Source organism: Pezoporus occidentalis, unplaced genomic scaffold (assembly GCF_034315485.1).
Source record: "Pezoporus occidentalis ecotype Australia unplaced genomic scaffold, CSIRO_AGI_Poc_V1 ctg8, whole genome shotgun sequence".
Lineage (NCBI taxonomy): Eukaryota > Metazoa > Chordata > Aves > Psittaciformes > Psittacidae > Pezoporus > Pezoporus occidentalis.
Genome location: NW_026916158.1, coordinates 14142281 through 14160918, shown reverse-complemented (window position 1 = coordinate 14160918; position 18638 = coordinate 14142281). Strand labels below are relative to the sequence as shown.

Below are 18638 nucleotides of genomic sequence, written 5' to 3'. Positions count from 1 at the left end.
TCAAGTGTCTTGACTTCCCATCTGAAGAGGATGGATGGATGGATGGATGGATGGATGGATGGATGGATGGATGGATGGATGGATGTCACTTTGTGTTCCCGTATCAAGCCCATAACTTCAGTTAAGGAATGTCCTTTTTAGAAAAAGATAATAATTTTGTGTTGCTTAAAGGTGTAAATGATGGAACATGAGTACGTCCACCTCTGCTTTGTGCTGTTCTGAGATGCACTAAAATGCCTGGAGCCTGTTTATTCTGTCAGGAGAAGTAATGCTACCAGTGCTGCAATATTTAAACGTAGGCATAGGCCAGCAGGCTGTTCAGAAACTCTTGTGGATCTGTAGTGCTCAGCACGATCCCCTACTACTAATTTCTTTGGCTCTGTGTTTTTAACCTCCGTTCATTAGGAGTGAGTCATACTTCACAAGACCTCTGTGAACAGTTAAACCAATCTGTCGATTGAGTCTGTTCAATCACTTGGCCTGTTCTGAAAGAAAAGGCAGCTCTAGCAATGAGATTTCTCCCACTACCACACTGAGGGTGTGTGGCACCCCTCCTCCAGGCTGCATGTGCTGCCTCAGGAGCTCAGCACTTCAGAAAATTGCCCTTTTGGTAACAAAGGTGTCTTAACAAGTATGTACAGGCTCCAAGGTGCATCCACAGCTGTGTTGGGAGACTGGCAAGAAAGTGGCCTGACAAGGAAAAACTATAATTCTTCCACAGAGGCCCAGCTTTTTGGGCAGGGAGGTGTTACAAAAAGACTTCCAGGTTATCTCTGTCAGGGCTGACACAATAAGAAGCAGCTTAAATTAAACTTTTCCATTCCTGACCTGGATTCTTCTTTCCAGGTACGCCAGCTTTTGCCTCAGAGTTCCGAGCATGAGGAAGTGACAATCTTCCAAGAGCTGATGCAGAAACATGGGAGAGCCTTATGCCTCTTACAACTTGTGCTTACCTGAGGTCTTCCCTTGATTACCTTTTTTCTTTAATTTCATGTCAGAGTCTTCACCCAGCCAGGCAGTGCTGCCCAAGTAATTGCTAGCAACGCCTACAGGACTCTTTCATGCATGAGAAGGCTATTTGGCTCACACCACCCTGCCAGCCTGAGGAGCTTGACTCTGTGCCCTATAAGATCTCTCTGGCTCCTCTTCCTGCAGCAGGTGAGTCTGTCGCTGAGGGCTGGTGATCTAGTCTCATGCCCCGTGCAGGCCCATGGTGTGATTCTTCCTTTGCATTTGTTCCTTCTAATCCAGGATGTTGCAAAGTGGTTATTGACCTTCCTGGTGGTGGGTGTTCCCCAAGCTCTGTCCACCCCAGCTTTGCTCTCAGCCACAGCTCCAGGAAACTGCCAATGGAATCAGTTCCTTGCCACCCCTTGGGCGCTGCTGGGGTTTCCAGAGGGGAAGACAGCCAGCCTGAGACTGCTGCAACACAGAGGCAAGTCCTAGGGGCTGGGGTCACAGTGTTGATGACTGTAGGGAAGAGCGATGGGGTCCAGGGAGAGAGAGGATGGAGGATAAACCACAGAGCCAAGGGGCTGTTGGAGCAGACATGTGCAGTTGAAGAGGTATAGTATGTAGAAAGGAGGATGCTTGTGAAGAGTGGAGGATGGAGTCTGCTTGGTGAGGAAATGAGGCTGGGGAACTTGAAGGGTCATTGCAGTGCTCAGTACCAGAGTATTAGATGGATGTGGGATGGTGACAAAGGGCTGGAGGGAAGCCACAGCAGACGAGGGGGAGAAGTACTGCACTCTCTTGTGCAGCAGAGTTCCTGTGTGGGGTGGCCACTGGAGATTATGGGGAGTTCAAAGGGGCCTGGACATGGGAGGACAAGATACACCTCATGTTCTGTCATTTGTACTTGAGGGGCATGTAGTTGTATGAGGAGAGTAGAGAAGGCTGGGAGGTATGTGGAAAAGGACCAGGGCTGCCAAGTTGGACGGGGAGGCTGGGGTGTCTCCATGAGACGCAGTGGAGGTTGCAGGAAGAAGCACATGGGGCACAGGAACGATCATGTGTGTGAAGCAGCGTCAGTGGATGCAAGGGGTTGAAAGCTGAGTGGGGATGGGAAGCCTGGGAGGGGTATATGGGTGCTTGCCGGCTAGGGCTGGGAATGCAGGTGTGTGAGCTATATAAGGCAGTATATAAAGCGATATGGGTATAAAGTAAAAATACAAACCTATCCACAGCAAGTGGGGCTGTGCATGGCTGGGAAGGTGCTGTGGGGTGCAGTCCCAGGGGGAATGCTCCCAGATGAGATGTGGTGCAGAAGGAGCAGCAGTGGCTGTATGGCCCTGCGGAGAGGGGAGGAGGGGTGCGGGTGGGGGCCAGGGACTGATGGAGGTCAGTTCTAGGCCAGGGGGATCTCATATCAGTGCGGGATCCAGAGTGGGGGCGAGGTGCGGGCCTGTAGCCCCGCATGGCTCTAAGTTGCGGATGTGCGGGTCCGTGCAGCGCGCAGCGTGCCCGCTAATCCCCGGTCCGTGTTGGGACCTCCCTCGGTGCTCCGTGCGCGGCACGGCCCCGTGGGGCGCCGGTTCCGGTTCCGGCGGAGCCTGAGCCGGGGCAGCGGGCGGGCTGCTGGGCGGGGGAGGAGCCGCCGGAGCCCGAGCTTGCGCTCTGGAGCCGGGCGGCGCTGGGACCTGGAGAACAAGGGGCGCGGGAGGACCGGGTGCACGGAGGCCGCAGCCGGGACGGGACGCGGGCGGGGGTCGGTGCGGGCCGCGTGAGGGCCGAGGCGGCGGCCGGGGGTCGCGGGCCGCGGCGGGCCGGGGGCGGAGGCGCAGAGGCGGAGGCCTGGTAGCCGGGCAGGGGCGCCATGGCGGCGGCCGAGACGAAGATCATCTACCACCTGGACGAGCAGGAGACGCCGTACCTGGTGAAGCTGCCGATCCCGGCCGAGCGCGTCACCCTCGGCGACTTCAAGGGCCTCCTCAACCGCCCCAACTACAAGTTCTACTTCAAGTCCATGGACGACGACTTCGGGTGAGCGCGGACCTGGGCCCGGCCCGCGGGGGGAGTCCCCTGTGTCCGCGCCTGCAGGGCGGGCTACCGCGGGGCCTGTGGGGGGTCCTCCGTGGCGTAGCGGGCTGCGTGTGCCTGGCTGGGGGACCCCCCGTTGCAGAGGGGCTCGGACCCCCGGGGTGGGGGATGCCCTTCGGGACTGGCGGCCCCTCTCGAGCCTGGCCTGGGGCTCTGTCTCGGGATACCCGACCCTTGTGTGCACCCTCTGTTACCTTAGCTGCCCCCCCCTCCCCCCCCGCACCTTCTCTGGGGCTGGTGGTTCCTGTGTGCTGCCTCTGGGGACAGCCTCCCCATCCTGCCCTTCCCTGATGGCTCTGGGGGAAGCTGCCCCTTGTGAGCTGCTCTGTGGGGGAACTGGTGGTGGCCTCCATGCACTTTCTCGTGGGCTGCACCCCAGGTCTGCCAGAGGCACCTTGGAGACCATTGCCCTACCAGAGGATCACCCCTGCTTATGATGCTTGAGCAGCACATTGCCTGAAAGGGTTTCTCCACTGTGGGGTGTATAGGAAAGGCATCCCCCTGCATATCCCTACTGGGATTGTCATTCTCCATATAAAGGACCTGGGTATCTCTTGCTGTGCCTGCCTGGAGAGGGTGCCCCGTATTCCCTCCGCCAAGAGCATGCAGGGGCAATGCTCCATCAGCCCTTCCCAGGGAGTGGATCTGGGGACAGTTTTGTTCTCCTACCATCCATTCTGGGGAGGGCCATCCATTCTGGCAGCTTTGTTCTCTGCATCTCATCTTTAGGAGCAATGGGGAAAGGGGACTAACTTTCTCCTCCCCTCTCTTCATGGAGAAGGAGCAAGAGGTCTCCACATGCTGCTCATCTCTGAGTAAGAGGTGTATTACAAGACCTACTGTACCCATATATGTGTCCCATCCTCAAAGTAAGATGGCCTGGGCTTCATCTCTGGGATGGGTCTTTGTAGAAGAGGGGTACAGCCTCACATCCCATCTGCTGCAGGGCAGGCTTCTTCCAGCATTGATGTTTTCATCACTTCTTTTTTGATACCCTTTGATTCCTTCTGTCACATATGGCTGGTTGGAGGTGAAGAGGTATGTTCTGTCTCTTGTTTGGACGGCTATACTGACTTATCTTCTGGGGAGCCTCTACTGTCTGCTGCCTTCATAAAGTCAGTGACTGTGCTGGGGAGCAAGTACCGTGTGCGGCCAACTCTGTTAGACTTTGTCCCCACTGTTTTGACTGGAATCTTCCTACATCTGACTCTCTTCTAGCGTTTTGGGGACCTCTGTTTCCATCCTGTGAACATAGCCTCTCTTGGCTTTTACAGCATGTGACCCTTTTCCATCCCTGGCTTTGCTGTTTGAAAGAGTTGCATGATCCTCCTTCCTCTGGATTATACCCCCCTGAAGATTCAGTGTTTACAGTAGGTCTTGTGTGTGGAGGCTGGGATTACAAAAAGCTTTCAGTTTTATAGTCTTCCTAGTGTCGTCTTATTGCGCCAGATGCCTCCCTAGGCTGTGATTTTGGCTCATACCCTATGTTGAACAGGGCTGGGCCTGTTCAGGGCTTGGGATGGAGATCGATGTGGCTGCCTTTGCAGGGGGTGCTCTCCCCTCTGCAGCCAAATTATCCCAGTGCCCAGGTTCCCGTTAGCTTGGGAGGTGCCAGCTTTCACATGAGGCTTGAAATTTGGAGTCACTCCTTTGACCACAGTCTGGGATGATTTGCCTCCCTGAATTCCTCCTGAGCCAATGGAGAGCTTTAGTCCTTAGAAGCTTCCCTGTTCTCTCCAGGCAAATAGAAGCCTCCAGCCCTCATTTTCCATACATTTCCTCAGCAATATCAGTTGTCTGTGGATCATTTCCTGTCCCTCAGCTGTTGAATACTGTTGGGTGCTATGAAACAGCTGCCTCTCCCCATCTTGAAGGGGACTGTGTTCATTGGTGGGAGAAGCGACTTCTCTGTGCATGCTGTTTGTAAACAAATGCTTTGGGATCCTTTGAAATGTTGTTCTTGAAGTGAATTCAAACTTGTCTTGAATGAAACATTGCCATGTGGGTGGGAGAGTGTCTGCGTAACTATAAACAAAGTTTAGTAATAAATTGAAGCGTCTCACATTGGGAATAGGGTTCTGGTGGCAGCAAAGTTCTGTGCTGTGCCTTTTCATCCTCCTCTGTTTCTTTAAGGCTCCACAAGAGGAGGCAGATGGTAGATTAATGAAACTCAGTGATAAAGCAGCATAGGGAGTTATTGTGGATGCTAGCAGGGAGATGGGAAAATCACTCAGGAAGAAGCTTTAGTTGCGTCAGAAATGCATGGGATGAGGTTTTTGTTGGGACTCATTCAGATAATTCTTCTGGGAAGTGTGAACCTCTCTGAAAGGGAAGGCACAGCTGAGAGGGGTTGGAGGCTGCATGTGGGCAGTCTGTTCCTCAGGGAAGTTCTCTGTGATGAATTGTGCAGTTGGAGCAGCAAGTAGCAGGGCATTGTGTGGGATAGAGGAGAGAAAGCCTCTCATGGTGCCACCATGGATGCCCCTTCAGGAGAGCTGACTTTGCTCCTTTCCAGAGAGCTGAAGAGCATGCTGGTGGTTGGCTGGAGCATGGGGAAGCTGGACTAGAACAGTCCATCTGCAGCCTTGTCTCTGAGAAGCCCTGGAGCCCCAGGCACCACTTGAAATAGAATCATAGAATCATTTAGGTTGTAAAAGACCTTTAAGAACATCGAGTAAAACTGAAATGTTTTGTGATCCCCAGTAACTGGTGTCCAAGACAGCAAGCCATTGGTCTGCAGGGACCAATACATGGAGAGACAGGAATGGACGGGCAGGAGGCACCTAAGCTGCTTGACTGTAAATGCCCGGGTAATTAGTGAAAATCAGGAGGAGATTAATGATGGCTGTATTCAAAAGCTGTGTGCTAAAGAAGGGCATTGCATTCTCACACAAGTATCTTCATTCCTTTCCTCACGATGCTCTCTGCCCAGCATGGGGGGTGGTCTGGCTTGTACTGACAGTTTCTGAGCTGGGCTGCATTTTGTCAGTTGGGCAGCGCCCAGAAGTAGCAGCCAGGGTAAAGCCCCTTTGTGAAAGACATGAGCTGTTAACGGTGGATGTTATGGCAGCTGATCAACCAGGAGACAACCTGCAGATCTGATGGCTTGTTGTTTTCATCAGTGATTGGGCCTTTTGCAGGATCCCTGTGGCATAAGACTAAGTTCTTACGTCTTGTTGGGAAGAGAGGCATCTCACCTTCCAGGGTCAGCTGGAGTAAGATGTGATCCAATGTTTCCTCTCGCCTCTGTTGCATAGACTGAATCTGTTTCTCCCTCTTTCCAGCTTGTAGATCTCCAGCCTGGCATTCCTATCCCCAAGGCAGTATTACAGCTGCAGTCTTGGTGTGTGGGATTTTTCATTCTTTTGTTTATCTTGTTAATATTTGTTTGCTCTGAGAATCAGGGCAGTGGTGGAGCAGCTTCAGTGTTTACATCTCCTTGGAAATGTGAACTGAGGCTCCCCTGGGTGGCTGTGGAGTTGTTGGGCTATGCCAGGAGCTAATCCTAGTGAAAGCACTCAACCCCAAATTAAGAAGACCCCAGAATGGTGTCACCTCTAGATGGGAAGGAGGAGAAATGAGATTTCATGCACTCAGTATTCGGGAGAGGAGCTTTGAGCATCAGGAAGGCTGCAAATTTCATTGCCTCATGTACCCACCATGCAGTGGGCTACAGCCACAGAGAATCCAGCTTGTGCCCAGTGCTACAGAGCAGTGACACAAGGTGCAGAGATTTTGTGCCTTTGTTGGCTTCTTGTATTGCTGATTCCAGAGCTGGAGACATGTGGAGGAGCTAAGGAATCTGATGGTGGAAGTATGGCAGTGCATAGATGTACTATACTCTTCTTGTACCTCAGATACTTTGTGTGGATATGCCTTTCTGTGAAGAGTGGAACTATCCTTAGCCTGCTAACCTTGCCCTCATTAGAGAAGGAGGTTTGGGTTTTTTTCCTCTTTTTATTCAACATTTTACAGGCAAGATCTGTGTGCTGCTCAGCAGGAGAGTACTTTAGATCAGTGTAGTGCTATGACCGCTCATGAGATCTATGTTCTTCATCAAGGTTTTTCATGGTTTTTTTTAACAGACTTTAATTTCTGTCCTTCTCCACTGGGCCACCTCTCATCTTCTAGGCTGGAGAGCAGAAATACCTACTTTTCCTGCAAGGGGACTATCTCTTCCTCCGCATGTCACCTACTTGTTCAGCATTGTCGGGAAGACACCAGTGATTTGATTTGAAGTACGCTGGTGGGATGGCATTGCTCCTCGCACCGCTGCTGGTTTCTCCCTCTTGCAGATCTCTATTCCAATTTTAACTTCAGAGTTGTGGTGAGTGATTCGTAGGTCTCAGCTGTCAAGTGAAAATTGGTATCCAGCTAATCACTAGCCCAGTATCTAATCCAGACCTGCTTAATTATCACCTGCTCTCCAAAGCTGGATATGAGGCAGTGATTAGGGCAATGCTCTGGAGGCAGAACAAAGCGGGCCCTGCTGAAATTCCCACTGCAGGGGTCAGATGCCATTGGTATTTGGCGACCTCATCTCCTGCACATGTGCATGGGGAAATGCGTTGATGTTCACTGAAAGGCTGAGTGATTTATTTTTATTGCAGGGTCTTTTTGAAATTGATGCCAGCAGTGACTGTCATTCTGGCTGGAAGTTTGGAACTGGGGAAGGGATCCTAAACTTAATAAGCAGTGTCAGTCCCTAAGCAGTGGTGAGCCCCTGGCATGGTGCCACTGCGTTTCCTGCCAGCTCTTTGTAGCGTGAGTTGGGGGAGTTGTTTTGTTTTGATTTTTGGAGCTTTTTATATTTATTTCATTTTTAATTTGAAACTTCGCTGTCTGCAGAAGACCTCTGCTTATCCCTTGCCCCTGGTGGAGAGAGCTTCCATGTCAGCATGTATTTCATGCAGGGAGAGGATAGCAAGAGGTCTGTGATGGAAAGGACCCTCAAAACTCCATCGCGTGCTCGCCTCTGTGGTGCTTCTGTCCCAGTGACAGCCCTGGTCCTGCTGTAAGGTGCCCATCACTTTTCTCCAGTTTCTGGCCAGTCCCTGTCTTTTCTGTGCAGAGGGTAGCACTTTGCCATGTGAGAGACCACAGCACCCAATCTGTTGTGCTCCCCGCTCTGGAGGATGCGGGTTCCCCACCTACTCATGTGAGATGTGCTGCCCTTGCTAGCTAGGGTCCACCAGAGGTTATTTTTTTGACATTTTGCATGTAGGTTACTGCAGCCTGAGCTTCTGTCTCCTGAGCTGCAGAGGATTTGGCAGAGAGCTGATAACCACTGTCTGCGCTGGTGGGAAGTTCCTGTGATGCTGCCTGTGCTGGGGGGTGGTCCATCGACACTGGAGCTGATGATCCCGGCTTGTAGCTGCTGCTGGAGGCTGTTTCCAAGTGTTGTGGTGGTGAGAGGCTGCACCAGTGCCATGGCTGGGGTGCAGATGGAGAGGGTTAGTTGATGTTATTTGCTTCTTTACTGGGTTGTATTGTCTGCGCCTGGCAGTGTGTGTCCTGCTGTTCAGACCCAGCTATAACTCACTCTGTAGGTGTCTGGCTTTCTCTGTTGTGGTTGGAGCTGTGCTCTGAAGGCCACATTGGATGGCAGTCATTGCCTAGCTTCTTTGCCCAGGGGTGGCGTTCGGAAAGCTAAGTTAGCCAAATCGGGCTGCAGACCAATTTCCCTAAGGCCTTGTCTGTACTATGCAAACAATGAAGCTTTACAGCAGCTATTGAACTTGTTTGCAGCTATAGCTGGTCCGAATTTCTTTTCTTTTATTGAATGCATTTTCTCCCAAAATATGGTGTTATGTTGAAGCCAGCATTTTTTCTGGAGAGGTATTGTTTTCAGTTGTGCTTTTGATGGGAATGTTTCTTAAAAAAGAGAAAGAAAGGTCAAGAAACCTTCTCTCATCCATGAGAATGCAGCTGTTTTGGTGCAATTCTGTGTTTTGAAATCACTTGGAGTACTCTGGTCCTCCAAATTCCTGCACAGAGCAAAAACCTACCTCAATATCTCAGGAATTGCCATGAAGTAAATGTGTGTACCCTGACTGTGGTACAGCTGTGCTCAACATGGCTCAGTTTCTGAGGTCAAGGCCAAGCACTGTTAAAAGTAGCTCATAAACCACCATAATCTGGGTCATGACCTGAACATTGTTCATTGTTATGGGATGATAGTGGTGGCCCCACTGCTCAGTCTTCTGATCCTTGCTGAAATACAATTTATGAGAGTTTCACCTAGAACTTCGCCCTTCCCAAATCCCAGACATAGGCTCACCTGCAGAGTGAGTATTGGATCTTCTGGGTGGTGCCATAAGGAGTGACATTCCTTATGTGGCTATGGTGAAAGCAAGATGGGCAGCTGGGCAGGCAGTGTTTCGTGATGGACTCTGAGAAGGAATGTGCTGGCTTGTAGGGATGGAGGCCCAAGGCCCATGTGCTTGGAGCACTGAGCCTTCAGTAAGTCCCTCTTCTCCAGCATGCTCCTGGTCTCCTTCACCTGTAATTTCCCCACCTGGTCTCCCAGCAGTCAGGGATGTACAGGTCTGCAGCCTTGTGGCCTGAACTCTTGAAGGTGGAGGTTGTTATTCACCACCATGCACTTGTGGATGCTCAGGAAAGAAGAGTGCTGTGCATATAGCATCATAGAATCATAGAATAGTTAGGGTTGGAAAGGACCTTAAGATCATCAAGTTCCAACCCCCCTGCCATGGGCAGGGACACCACACACTAAACCATATCACCCGAGGCCTCGTCCAGCCTGGTCTTGAACGCTGCCAGGGATGGAGCATTCACAACCTCCCTGGGCAACCTATTCCACTGCCTCACCACCCTAACAGGAAAGAATTTCCTCCTTATATCCAATCTAAACTTCCCCTGTTTAAGTTTTAACCCGTTACCCCTTGTCCTATCACTACAATCCCTAATGAAGAGTCCCTCCCCAGCATCCCTATAGACCCCCTTCAGATACTGGAAGGCTGCTATGAGGTTTCCATGCAGCCTTCTCTTCTCCAGGCTGAACAGCCCCAACTTTCTCAGCCTGTCTTCATATGGGAGGTGCTCCAGTCCCCTGATCTTCCTCGTGGCCCTTCTCTGGACTTGTTCCAACAGTTTCATGTCCTTTTTATGTTGAGGACACCAGAACTGCAGACAATACTCCAGGTGAGGTCTCAGGAGAGCAGAGTAGAGGGGCAGGATCACCTCCTTCAACCTGCTGGTCATGCTCCTTTTGATGCAGCCCAGGATACAGTTGGCTTTCTGGGCTGTGAGCGCACACTGTCGGCTCATGTTAATTTTCTCATGACCAGCACCCCCAAGTCCTTCTCCACAGGGCTGCTCTGAATCTCTTCTCTGCCCAACCTGTAGCTGCGCCTGGGATTGCTCCAACCCAGGTGTAGGACCTTGCACTTGGCATGGTTAAACTTCATGAGGTTGGCATCAGCCCACCTCACAAGTGTGTCAAGGTCCCTCTGGATGGCATTCCTTCCCTCCAGCGTATCAACCAAACTACACAGCTTGGTGTCATCAGCAAACTTGCTGAGGGCGCACTCAGTCCCACTGTCCATGTCAGCGACGAAGATGTTGAACAAGACCGGTCCCAACACTGATCCCTGACGCCACTCGTTACTGGTCTCCAGCTGGACATTGAGCCATTGACCACAACTCTTTGCATGTGGCCATCCAGCCAGTTCTTTATCCACCGAGTGGTCCATCTATCAAATTGATGTCTCTCCAATTTAGAGACAAGGATGTCCTGTGGGACAGTGTTGAACACTTTACACAAGTCCAGGTAGATGACATCAACTGCTCTACCCCTGTCCATCAGTTCTGTAGCCCCATCATAGAAGGCCACCAAATTGGTCAGGCAGAATTTCCCCTTAGTGAAGCCATGCTGGCTGTCACCAAGCACCTTGTTGATTTTCATGTGCCTTAGCATGCCTTCCAGGAGAATCTGCTCCAAGATTTTGCCAGGCACAGGGGTGAGACTGACTGGTCTGTAATTCCCCAGGTCATAAACAAGTCTGGTTTTCCCTACAGCTTTTCTGCTGCACAGATGTGTTTGGCTTTGGTCCTCTCTCAGGGTGGGCATCAGGCTCTCCATTTAGACTTGAAGGCTGTATATCTTAGAGGTGTGGGGAGCATAGTTAAAATTCCTCAAGTTGTTTTTGAGCTCATGATACTTAAAGTTGTGGGAAGCCTCTTGCAGTTGCTGAACTGTTCTAAGCTGAGGGCATCTGCTGTAATGAATGCTACTCCTCCACCCTTGTCTGCATCGAAATAGATATAACAATGTTGTGGTTTAGGATACTTGATCTGTGTAAAGGCCCATAAAGGAGCGCTGGGCTTGCAGAACACAGCAGCGACTGTGCCTACAGGAAGCTGCCTTCGTGTTGTCACACCAGCTTTGCAACACACTGCACATCTGATGAGGCAGCAGTCAGGGCTGTCTGTTTTTTGGTGTTTCCTATTGATTTCCTCTTCTCTCCATTCCCTGTTTGTTATTCAGAGTCTGCCCTTCTGACCTGTGCTAGATGGACGATGGTTTTCCAGAAGGGGGACGTGGCACCACGTGGCTGTGTTACTGTTTGTACTGGTGGTGATGGCTTGTTAGGCAGCAGTTGGCAAGTTAAGTAAAACTTAATCCTGCCAGTGGCTCCTGTTGGAAATTTTTGGACAAAATCCTTTTATTAAGGCTTTTTGGAAGGTGTTGAAGTAAGGTACAAATCTGGGAATTAGTCTAATCTCTGTGACTTTGTCTCCTTTGTCCATGTGCTTATCTGTGTAATGCCATGGTGGCCTTAAAAGAGTATGTGAGCTCTTGGGCTGTGAATATCACTGTCTCCAAGGACTGTATTAGCTAAAGTATTAGTATCTTCCTGAGCCGCTGCGCTGTAGCTCTTGGTTTCACTTCTTTCCATCAATGTGTTGTTACTGTTATAGCACTAATATTGATCCTGTCCAGGAATGGGCTGCAGTTCTCTGGAGGCCTTGTCAGGGAGAAATGCCTGCTGCTGACCTTCCTGTGCTGTGGGATTCTGTGTTGCAGTGGAGGGTTGGGACCATTGTGGTGGTTGTATCAGTTACTTGTTAAAGGAGATGTGCCAGAGGCATTGTTTTTCCAGTCACAACTAGCTGTTGGAGGTAGCAGAAGCAGCATTTGAGTAGCCTGCTCCACCAAGTCCTCTGTGTTGGTTGTCCCCTCACTGGGGCATCTGTTGGGTAAAATTTGCTATCTTGCAAGAGCTGGAGGACAAGAAGATACAGGGAGTGGGGACTGAAGCAGTGTAGAGGGAGTCCGTCCTCTGGTCCTGGTTGAAGACATGCTGAAGGGGAGAAGGCTTCCTTGCGTGACTAGGAGCAGAGATCTGTTTCTGGGAGAGCTGGCACCAGCCATTGTGTGGGAAGATCTTTCCTCTGCTGTTTTTTGACCTGCCCTTAGGGTTTGGAGGGGAATTTATTTGCTTCATGCCCCCTCCCGTAGCTGGGAGCTGTCTCTGTGATAGGCTTGGAATTCCGGATCTGGATAATAGAGACTGTGGGCTTTTCCTTGTTTTCTGAAGGCTGGCAGTTCCTGCCGTGTACAGGCTGGTTCTGAGGACATTGAGGGTTTGCCAAAGCGGTCTGTGTTTTGGGAGCTGTGGCTCTACTGATTATCATAGTGGGGAAGCTGGTGCTGGCACGTTAGCCTGTCCACTCGCTGGGTTTCAACTTTTTCCCTCAGCATTGCTCTGCCCTGCTTGGGATCCATCGTCCTTTTGTGTCTCACCATCTGCGAGCAAATAGGTTGTGCTCTGTACACTGTGCCGCGCCACCATTGTTGACAGCCAGAGCAGTGTAGGGAGTGTGGGGACAAACCTGGCTTTGTGGCCTGATGGGATCAGCAGGGCAGAGAGAAGGCTGCTGCTGTGCTGATGGCTGTTAGCTGGTCAGCCCGTGGCACAGCAGCTTCTCAAACTGCAGCTTTTTTCAGAAGCTGTGATGGATATGCAAACTCTGTACCACTGTTTGCATGTGGCTAATGAGCTGTCCCAATTCACTCAGCCCTGCCTAGCCCAACCAGTATTTTAGTGCCATTCTCAGAGAGACTTGCCTGTGGGCCCAGCAGATGCTGTGCTATACTGGAAACTGGAAGCCTGTATAGGGCCTTAATGCAGAAAGTCTTGGCATTGCACTGTGTTCATTTGAATTTTTTCTTACTGGCTTTTGTAGTTCTGAGAATGGGGGACTTTTTTTGGATCTAGCTGTATAGCTGAGTCCCTTGTGGCAGACCTCCCAGCTGCCTTAGACCTGGAGCTGATAAATGCACCTTTAGGTCCTGAAGGGGCTTCTGTGAGATGCATTTTCCTTCCAGAATGAAAATGTTTTGTTTCAGCTGGGGCCAAAAGCTGGGTTAGTTTGGGAAAACTCTTAAGATTATTCCTTGCCCTGTCATCCTGGAGGAAGCACGGGACTTTCAGGGTGGCAACATCTGCTTCTGCTTAGGGTACCCTCTCTTTGGGTTTCCTTCGGGCAGCTCTGACTTGATGCAGAGGTAGAAACATCTACACAGGGTGTGCATGTTGAGTCTGATGTGTTTGAGCTGGGTAAGACTCACGCAGCATGTGTCTGTGCTTCTGAAACCCACACACAAACACGGGAGCCTACTGCAGCAGTCTTTCTTGATGTGCTGTTATCGCCAGTGTGGCTTTTTTCAGTGCCTTCATATTACATGACTTTTGGTGCAGTTGGTGTCTGTGCTCTGGTAGGAGGCTGCATGGCACACGTGCTTTCCCCTGTAGTGAGGTGTGTAGACTTGAGGTGGAGGCTGTGTCTGGCCATGATATCTGTAGGGGCCAGGTGAGCTCCTGGGCAGTCAGCACATGGTGCTAGCACTGTTTGTGGTGACTTTACATGTGACTAAAGGAGAGTTGCTTAATAGGAATTTGATGTCAGTATCAAAGTCAGGGTCTTGTAACTTACCAGCAGATCCACAGGCACAAGAAATAGCCCTGTTGCAGTAATAATATGTGACAAGTCTTTCTGGGCTGCTGTTGGGAATAGTTTATGTGTAGAGTGACCAGTACAACACAGTTACTGAGCTCATGGAATATTCACTGACTGCAGACAGGTTGTGCTTCCTTCCACTGCACTTCTCCGTCCTTGGCAGCTGTGGCTTTTGGGTCCCTCCACAAGAGGAACGCTTCATGTTACGTGTGATGGTGACTTCTGCAGGTCACTGGCTGTTATCCAGTCTTTGGAGCAGTTGTCAGAGATAGCAGGTGGGAAGGTTTTGAATAACATGTGATAGAGTTAGGCCTGGGAGTTCACAGTGCCAAGGAAAAATTGCAGCTCTGAGTTGGACTTGATCCTGCAGAGGAGAACCTCTTCTGTCCTCTTCTGAAATGTGGGGAAACACCCTCTTGTTGGCAAGGCTGCTGATCACTGGTGCAGAGGTGAGTTCTGGTAGGATCTGAACTGAGTTCTGTACATGGCACCTCCTGTAGACTCTGGACTAATTCTAGCTATCACTTATAGCTGGGCTGGTGAAACAGAAAAGTCTGTGTGCTTGCAGAAGATGCCTTCCTTTCAGATTGAGACCATGGCCTGTGCCCCATTTCAGTAAATTTCTGACATTCCTTTGGAGGAGTCCTAGGCAGGTGATGGTCTCCTGACTGCCTAGATATTGTTTTGTCCAGTGGAACATCCATCAGATGTCAGGAGTCTCATGGATCAGGGCTTTCATAAGGGAAGGAAAAAGCAGTGACTATTTTCATTGCTGAGAGTAAACCAGCAGTGGGGTGGAGACAGCTCACATTTTCCCTGTTTCTTGGCTAATCTGATTCCTCTTAATTTACAGTAATTGATTGGCTCCTGCTTTATGACTCTCATCTGCTTTCTGGACCTCTAGTTGAGTAAGTTGTGTGCCAGCACATGTTTGGTTTGGTTAGGACTGGAGCATCTTTTTGTCTCCTTCTTCCAGCAGTTCAACAGTGTTTGTTTGTTTGCTGGGTGCTGCTGGCTGGCAGGCGGCTTAGCTGGCCTGGCAAAGGGTGCTTGGCAGGAGGTTGCTCCTTGTATTGTTTAATGGCTTAGCCCTGCCTTTTGAAAGGAGTTTGTTAAAGATGGCTGGTATTAGTTGAAATAAATGAAGTATATAAAAGGCTACTAAAATGTACTCTATTTGCTCTCTGTACAGAGCTTTCTTGTGCCATTCCCTGACACCATCCAAAGCAGGAGACCAGGTGAAATGGTCTTTCCTCTGCCTTTGTTTGGTTTTGTCTACTAGTAGACCTGTGTAGGAGCTGTTAAGTTCTTCCTGGCTTGCCACCTGTTTTCTGAGAGTGAATATTTCTGGTTGCGCCAAAATTTATCCAGAGCCCAAAGTGCTGTCCTTGCAGTGGTCAGAAATTGTTCTTGTCAGTGTTCAGGCCCCTTGTGCTGTCTGCTGCATCCTGAATTTTAGGACCAGAGGGACATAGTATCACTGTTTGCCCCTTTTTCAGAGTGCTGCTATAGGCTGGGATTAGGGGCAAAGTTCTTTCTTCGCCACCATGCAACTGTTGTGACTCTGAAATGCTCTTCTTTGTGTGAGTCCTTTTCATTGTCTTTGGCAAATGTTTTGTGGTGGAACTTAGTTTTGAGCTATGTTAACTCCCTGTTGGCTTTATAGATTCTCTGTATGTTTTACAGACTGAGTTAGCAGAGATGTTGCTGATGGTAGGCCAGCTGGATGTGAAGAGTAGGTGCAGTCATCTAGAGCGTGTTATTCTTCAAGGCCCATTCCCACCAGCTAGGAGGTTGGAATGGTTTCCTTGGGAGACTCTAGCAATGTTATTCTTCAAGGCCCCTTCCCACCAGTTAGGAGGTTGGAATGGTTTCCTTGGGAGACTCTAGCAATGTTGTGTGTGCTACGAGAGAGTAATATGAGCTGGTCAGTGTCTTGAGGGTAGGACACGTGTGGAGGCTGCATTGTCATTTCCTGATGGAGATATGTCATTAAATACAAATTAACTGTTAACATGGTTGAGGAAACAAACCTTATTCCTCCTCCCCGCAGACATCACCTTGGTAGGTGCCTTCCCAGACCTCTGGAGGAGGCTGCCCAGCAGAAAGGTGCACCGAAAGCAGAGGGCTGGTGCAGGGCAGCGCTGCTGTGCTGGCAGCTGGGGACAAGGGGGTGCTGGCGAGCAGACTGCTCTGCGGCAGCTCCCTGCTTCCCCAGGTGTGGAAGTTCAGGCTTTCCGACTTTGTTTCCCACCCTCCCCCTCTTCCCATTTTCCCCCTCTTCTCCTCTCCTTGCTCTCCTGCTGAGTTGATGCTTTTCCAGGAATGAGCAGTACTGCTGGCCCAGCACATTCCACAGCAGCAGCGCTTTTTTGGCAGGAGTCTCGCTGTTAAGGAAAAGCAGGACAGACTTGGCGTCCCTCAGCTGAGGGCCAGAAAAGGAAGGCCTGGTCCTACCCTCCTCATGGTAAATACAGAGCCTCCATGGACATCATGGCCCTCTCTCTCCCTTGGCTGTTGTGTATGCATCAACATCACGCTGTACCCCCAGCAGACCTTGGAGCCCTTTACAGCTTCATGCTGTTGTCTGAACTACTGCAACTACTTGTATGAGGTCCCTGGGCATTGCAAGGGCTGTTCCTTTTCTAGCCAGCCTAGAAAGGGGTAATTGACTTCTGTGGAGAGTTGCAGGGAATGCCCTGTGGGTCACAGACTCTTCATCCATAAGCTTCTTAGTAAGGTAGTGTTGTGGCCTTCGTGTTTTGCTACCAGCAGTAGTGGGGTAAACCCATTTTCCACCTCTGCACAGTCCCTTTCCCTCTGGTAGCTGCTATGTTGCAGCTCTGTGTTGCGGGCTCTTCCTGTTGTCCATGTCCAGTCAGAGCTGAGTATCACAGCAGACCTAAGCCTGCTCCAGTTTGCTTGCCTTCTCTCAACACTGATTTACCCTCTTTCGTATGTGTGTCTCCGGCTGGGGAGAAATTTGGGCCTGTTTCCTATTCCACCTTAAATACAAGTCCAAGTTTTGGTCACATCTGTGGATTTGACTTTGTTCCCTGAAGGTCATTTCTGCAGATGTTTAACCTCAGATCTATCTTTCTCACAATGAGTCCTTGCGCTTGTCTTGTGTCCTTGGGTTGGGCTGTGCAAGCTCTTAGAGTTAGCTACCAGGGTGAAGAGCCTGGCTGGGCTTCTACTGGGAGTTCCTGTTTGTCCTGATTTTCAATTCAAAGAGACTTAAAGTGTCATTGAACCTTTGGGGGCCTGGAGAATGCTTCCTTTGATGATGTCTCTAAATGTCCTCTGGTGGTTGGAAGCATCGCTTGAGCAGGGCAGGATTAATTAGTGTGGAGGTGCCTGCAGTCCAGGTGCAGCTTCTTCCTCCCATGGGTCGGAGGACAGGCCTGTTGGGCTTGTTTGCAGAGCAGTGCTTCAGCCAGATGGTCACTCAGTGATCAAGATGGGAGGGGCTGCCACAGCTCTTGGGTTGGCTTTGAAATCAAAATCTGCAGCCTTGCTTTGATAAGTGCTGCTCCCGGGCAGGCCTGTGATGTCGAATGGCTCATTTCTAAATGCCATTCTTTTGGACTAGAAGGGTTGGAAGTTTGTCCTTTGGTATTTCCCACCCAGGGATACCTGTAGGATTGAGCACAGGTCCACAGAGCCAAGCATCTGGGCAGGGGGGGACTGTGGTTGTCCTGGTGTATATCCAGTGAAGTGATTGCAGATGTGCTGATGAGGGGTTCTTGGGGAAAACAGTAGCCATTTTAGATATTAGCTGCTGGTTGAGCGATCCTGGAGGGGAAAGCACAGCACACTGTGGGGTGCATGGGGAGGCTGTGGGGCAGCAGTGGCGAGCACTGTTGAGGGAGGCTGTAGAGATTGCAGCCTGAAAATGAAAGATGTTCCTGTGCTTTCATTCATGGGCACTGTTTCCCCATTCCTGAGGAGAGCTGTTAGTAGCTTGAAATGGGGTGACCTGCTCGCCAAGCAGACCTCGTAAAGCTCCCTTGATCTGTTAGGAGAACATAGGTGGCCTCTTTCACTCAAATGCAGAGCTGTGTTACTGTGTTATCAGAACAGCTGGTTTGTACTTACACTGCAGGTGAAGACAGTGCTGCGAGGGAGCTCACGTTCACATGGGGTGCAGGGACAGATGGGAGGACAACAGCTCCTCTGGGAGCAGGGTCTGACAGAGCTAAACCGCCTACAAATCTGTGTTTCCCTTTGTGTGCTGTGCTGTAGCATAGAGGAGCAGTGGAGAATACCCCACCTGGGGACTTGGAAGTGAAATTAAATGGGAGAGTGATTGTCTCTGTTCACACTCCAACAGCCCTTCTCACTCTAGAGCACCGTGCTATTTGTACCCTATGTATTTCTTCTCCTCGCACAGAAGGTAAAAATACAGTGAAGAAGACCCAAAGAATGCCTTGGCTTACTGAGACAAGACAGCTCAAATCCTCTAATCCTGCTTGATGCATGCTGTTCACGTGCAAAGGCCATGGTCTCACCGATACATGTATGATTGCTGGTGTGTGTGTTCTTTGGTTGGGCCTGTAGCCCTTTGGGGGATTATATCCCCATGGGAAGCACACGTGTCATATCTGGGCTTA

The 18638-nt window shown here is 50.4% G+C and overlaps 1 protein-coding gene and 1 long non-coding RNA gene across 6 annotated transcripts in view; both read left to right on the top strand.

The window, feature by feature from the left end:
* The first annotated feature begins 86 nt into the window (after positions 1-86).
* On the top strand, positions 87-2366 carry LOC134155778 (uncharacterized). The gene is made up of 3 exons (XR_009961722.1): positions 87-1158; positions 1252-1842; positions 1917-2366. It is a non-coding gene; the product is annotated as an uncharacterized LOC134155778 (long non-coding RNA).
* A 358-nt stretch (positions 2367-2724) lies between these two features.
* The window catches only part of DVL3 (dishevelled segment polarity protein 3), a 41752-nt gene continuing 25838 nt past the window's right edge, over positions 2725-18638 (top strand). For 3 of the 5 annotated variants that reach the window (XM_062603285.1, XM_062603280.1, XM_062603279.1), the window contains exon 1: positions 2726-2982. In XM_062603285.1, coding sequence (XP_062459269.1) covers positions 2816-2982 — 167 coding nt within the window. In that variant the 5' untranslated portion in view covers positions 2726-2815. Of the gene's footprint in view, positions 2983-14156; positions 14475-18638 lie in introns of those variants that run through there. The other 2 variants (XM_062603284.1, XM_062603281.1) reach the window with 2 other exon arrangements.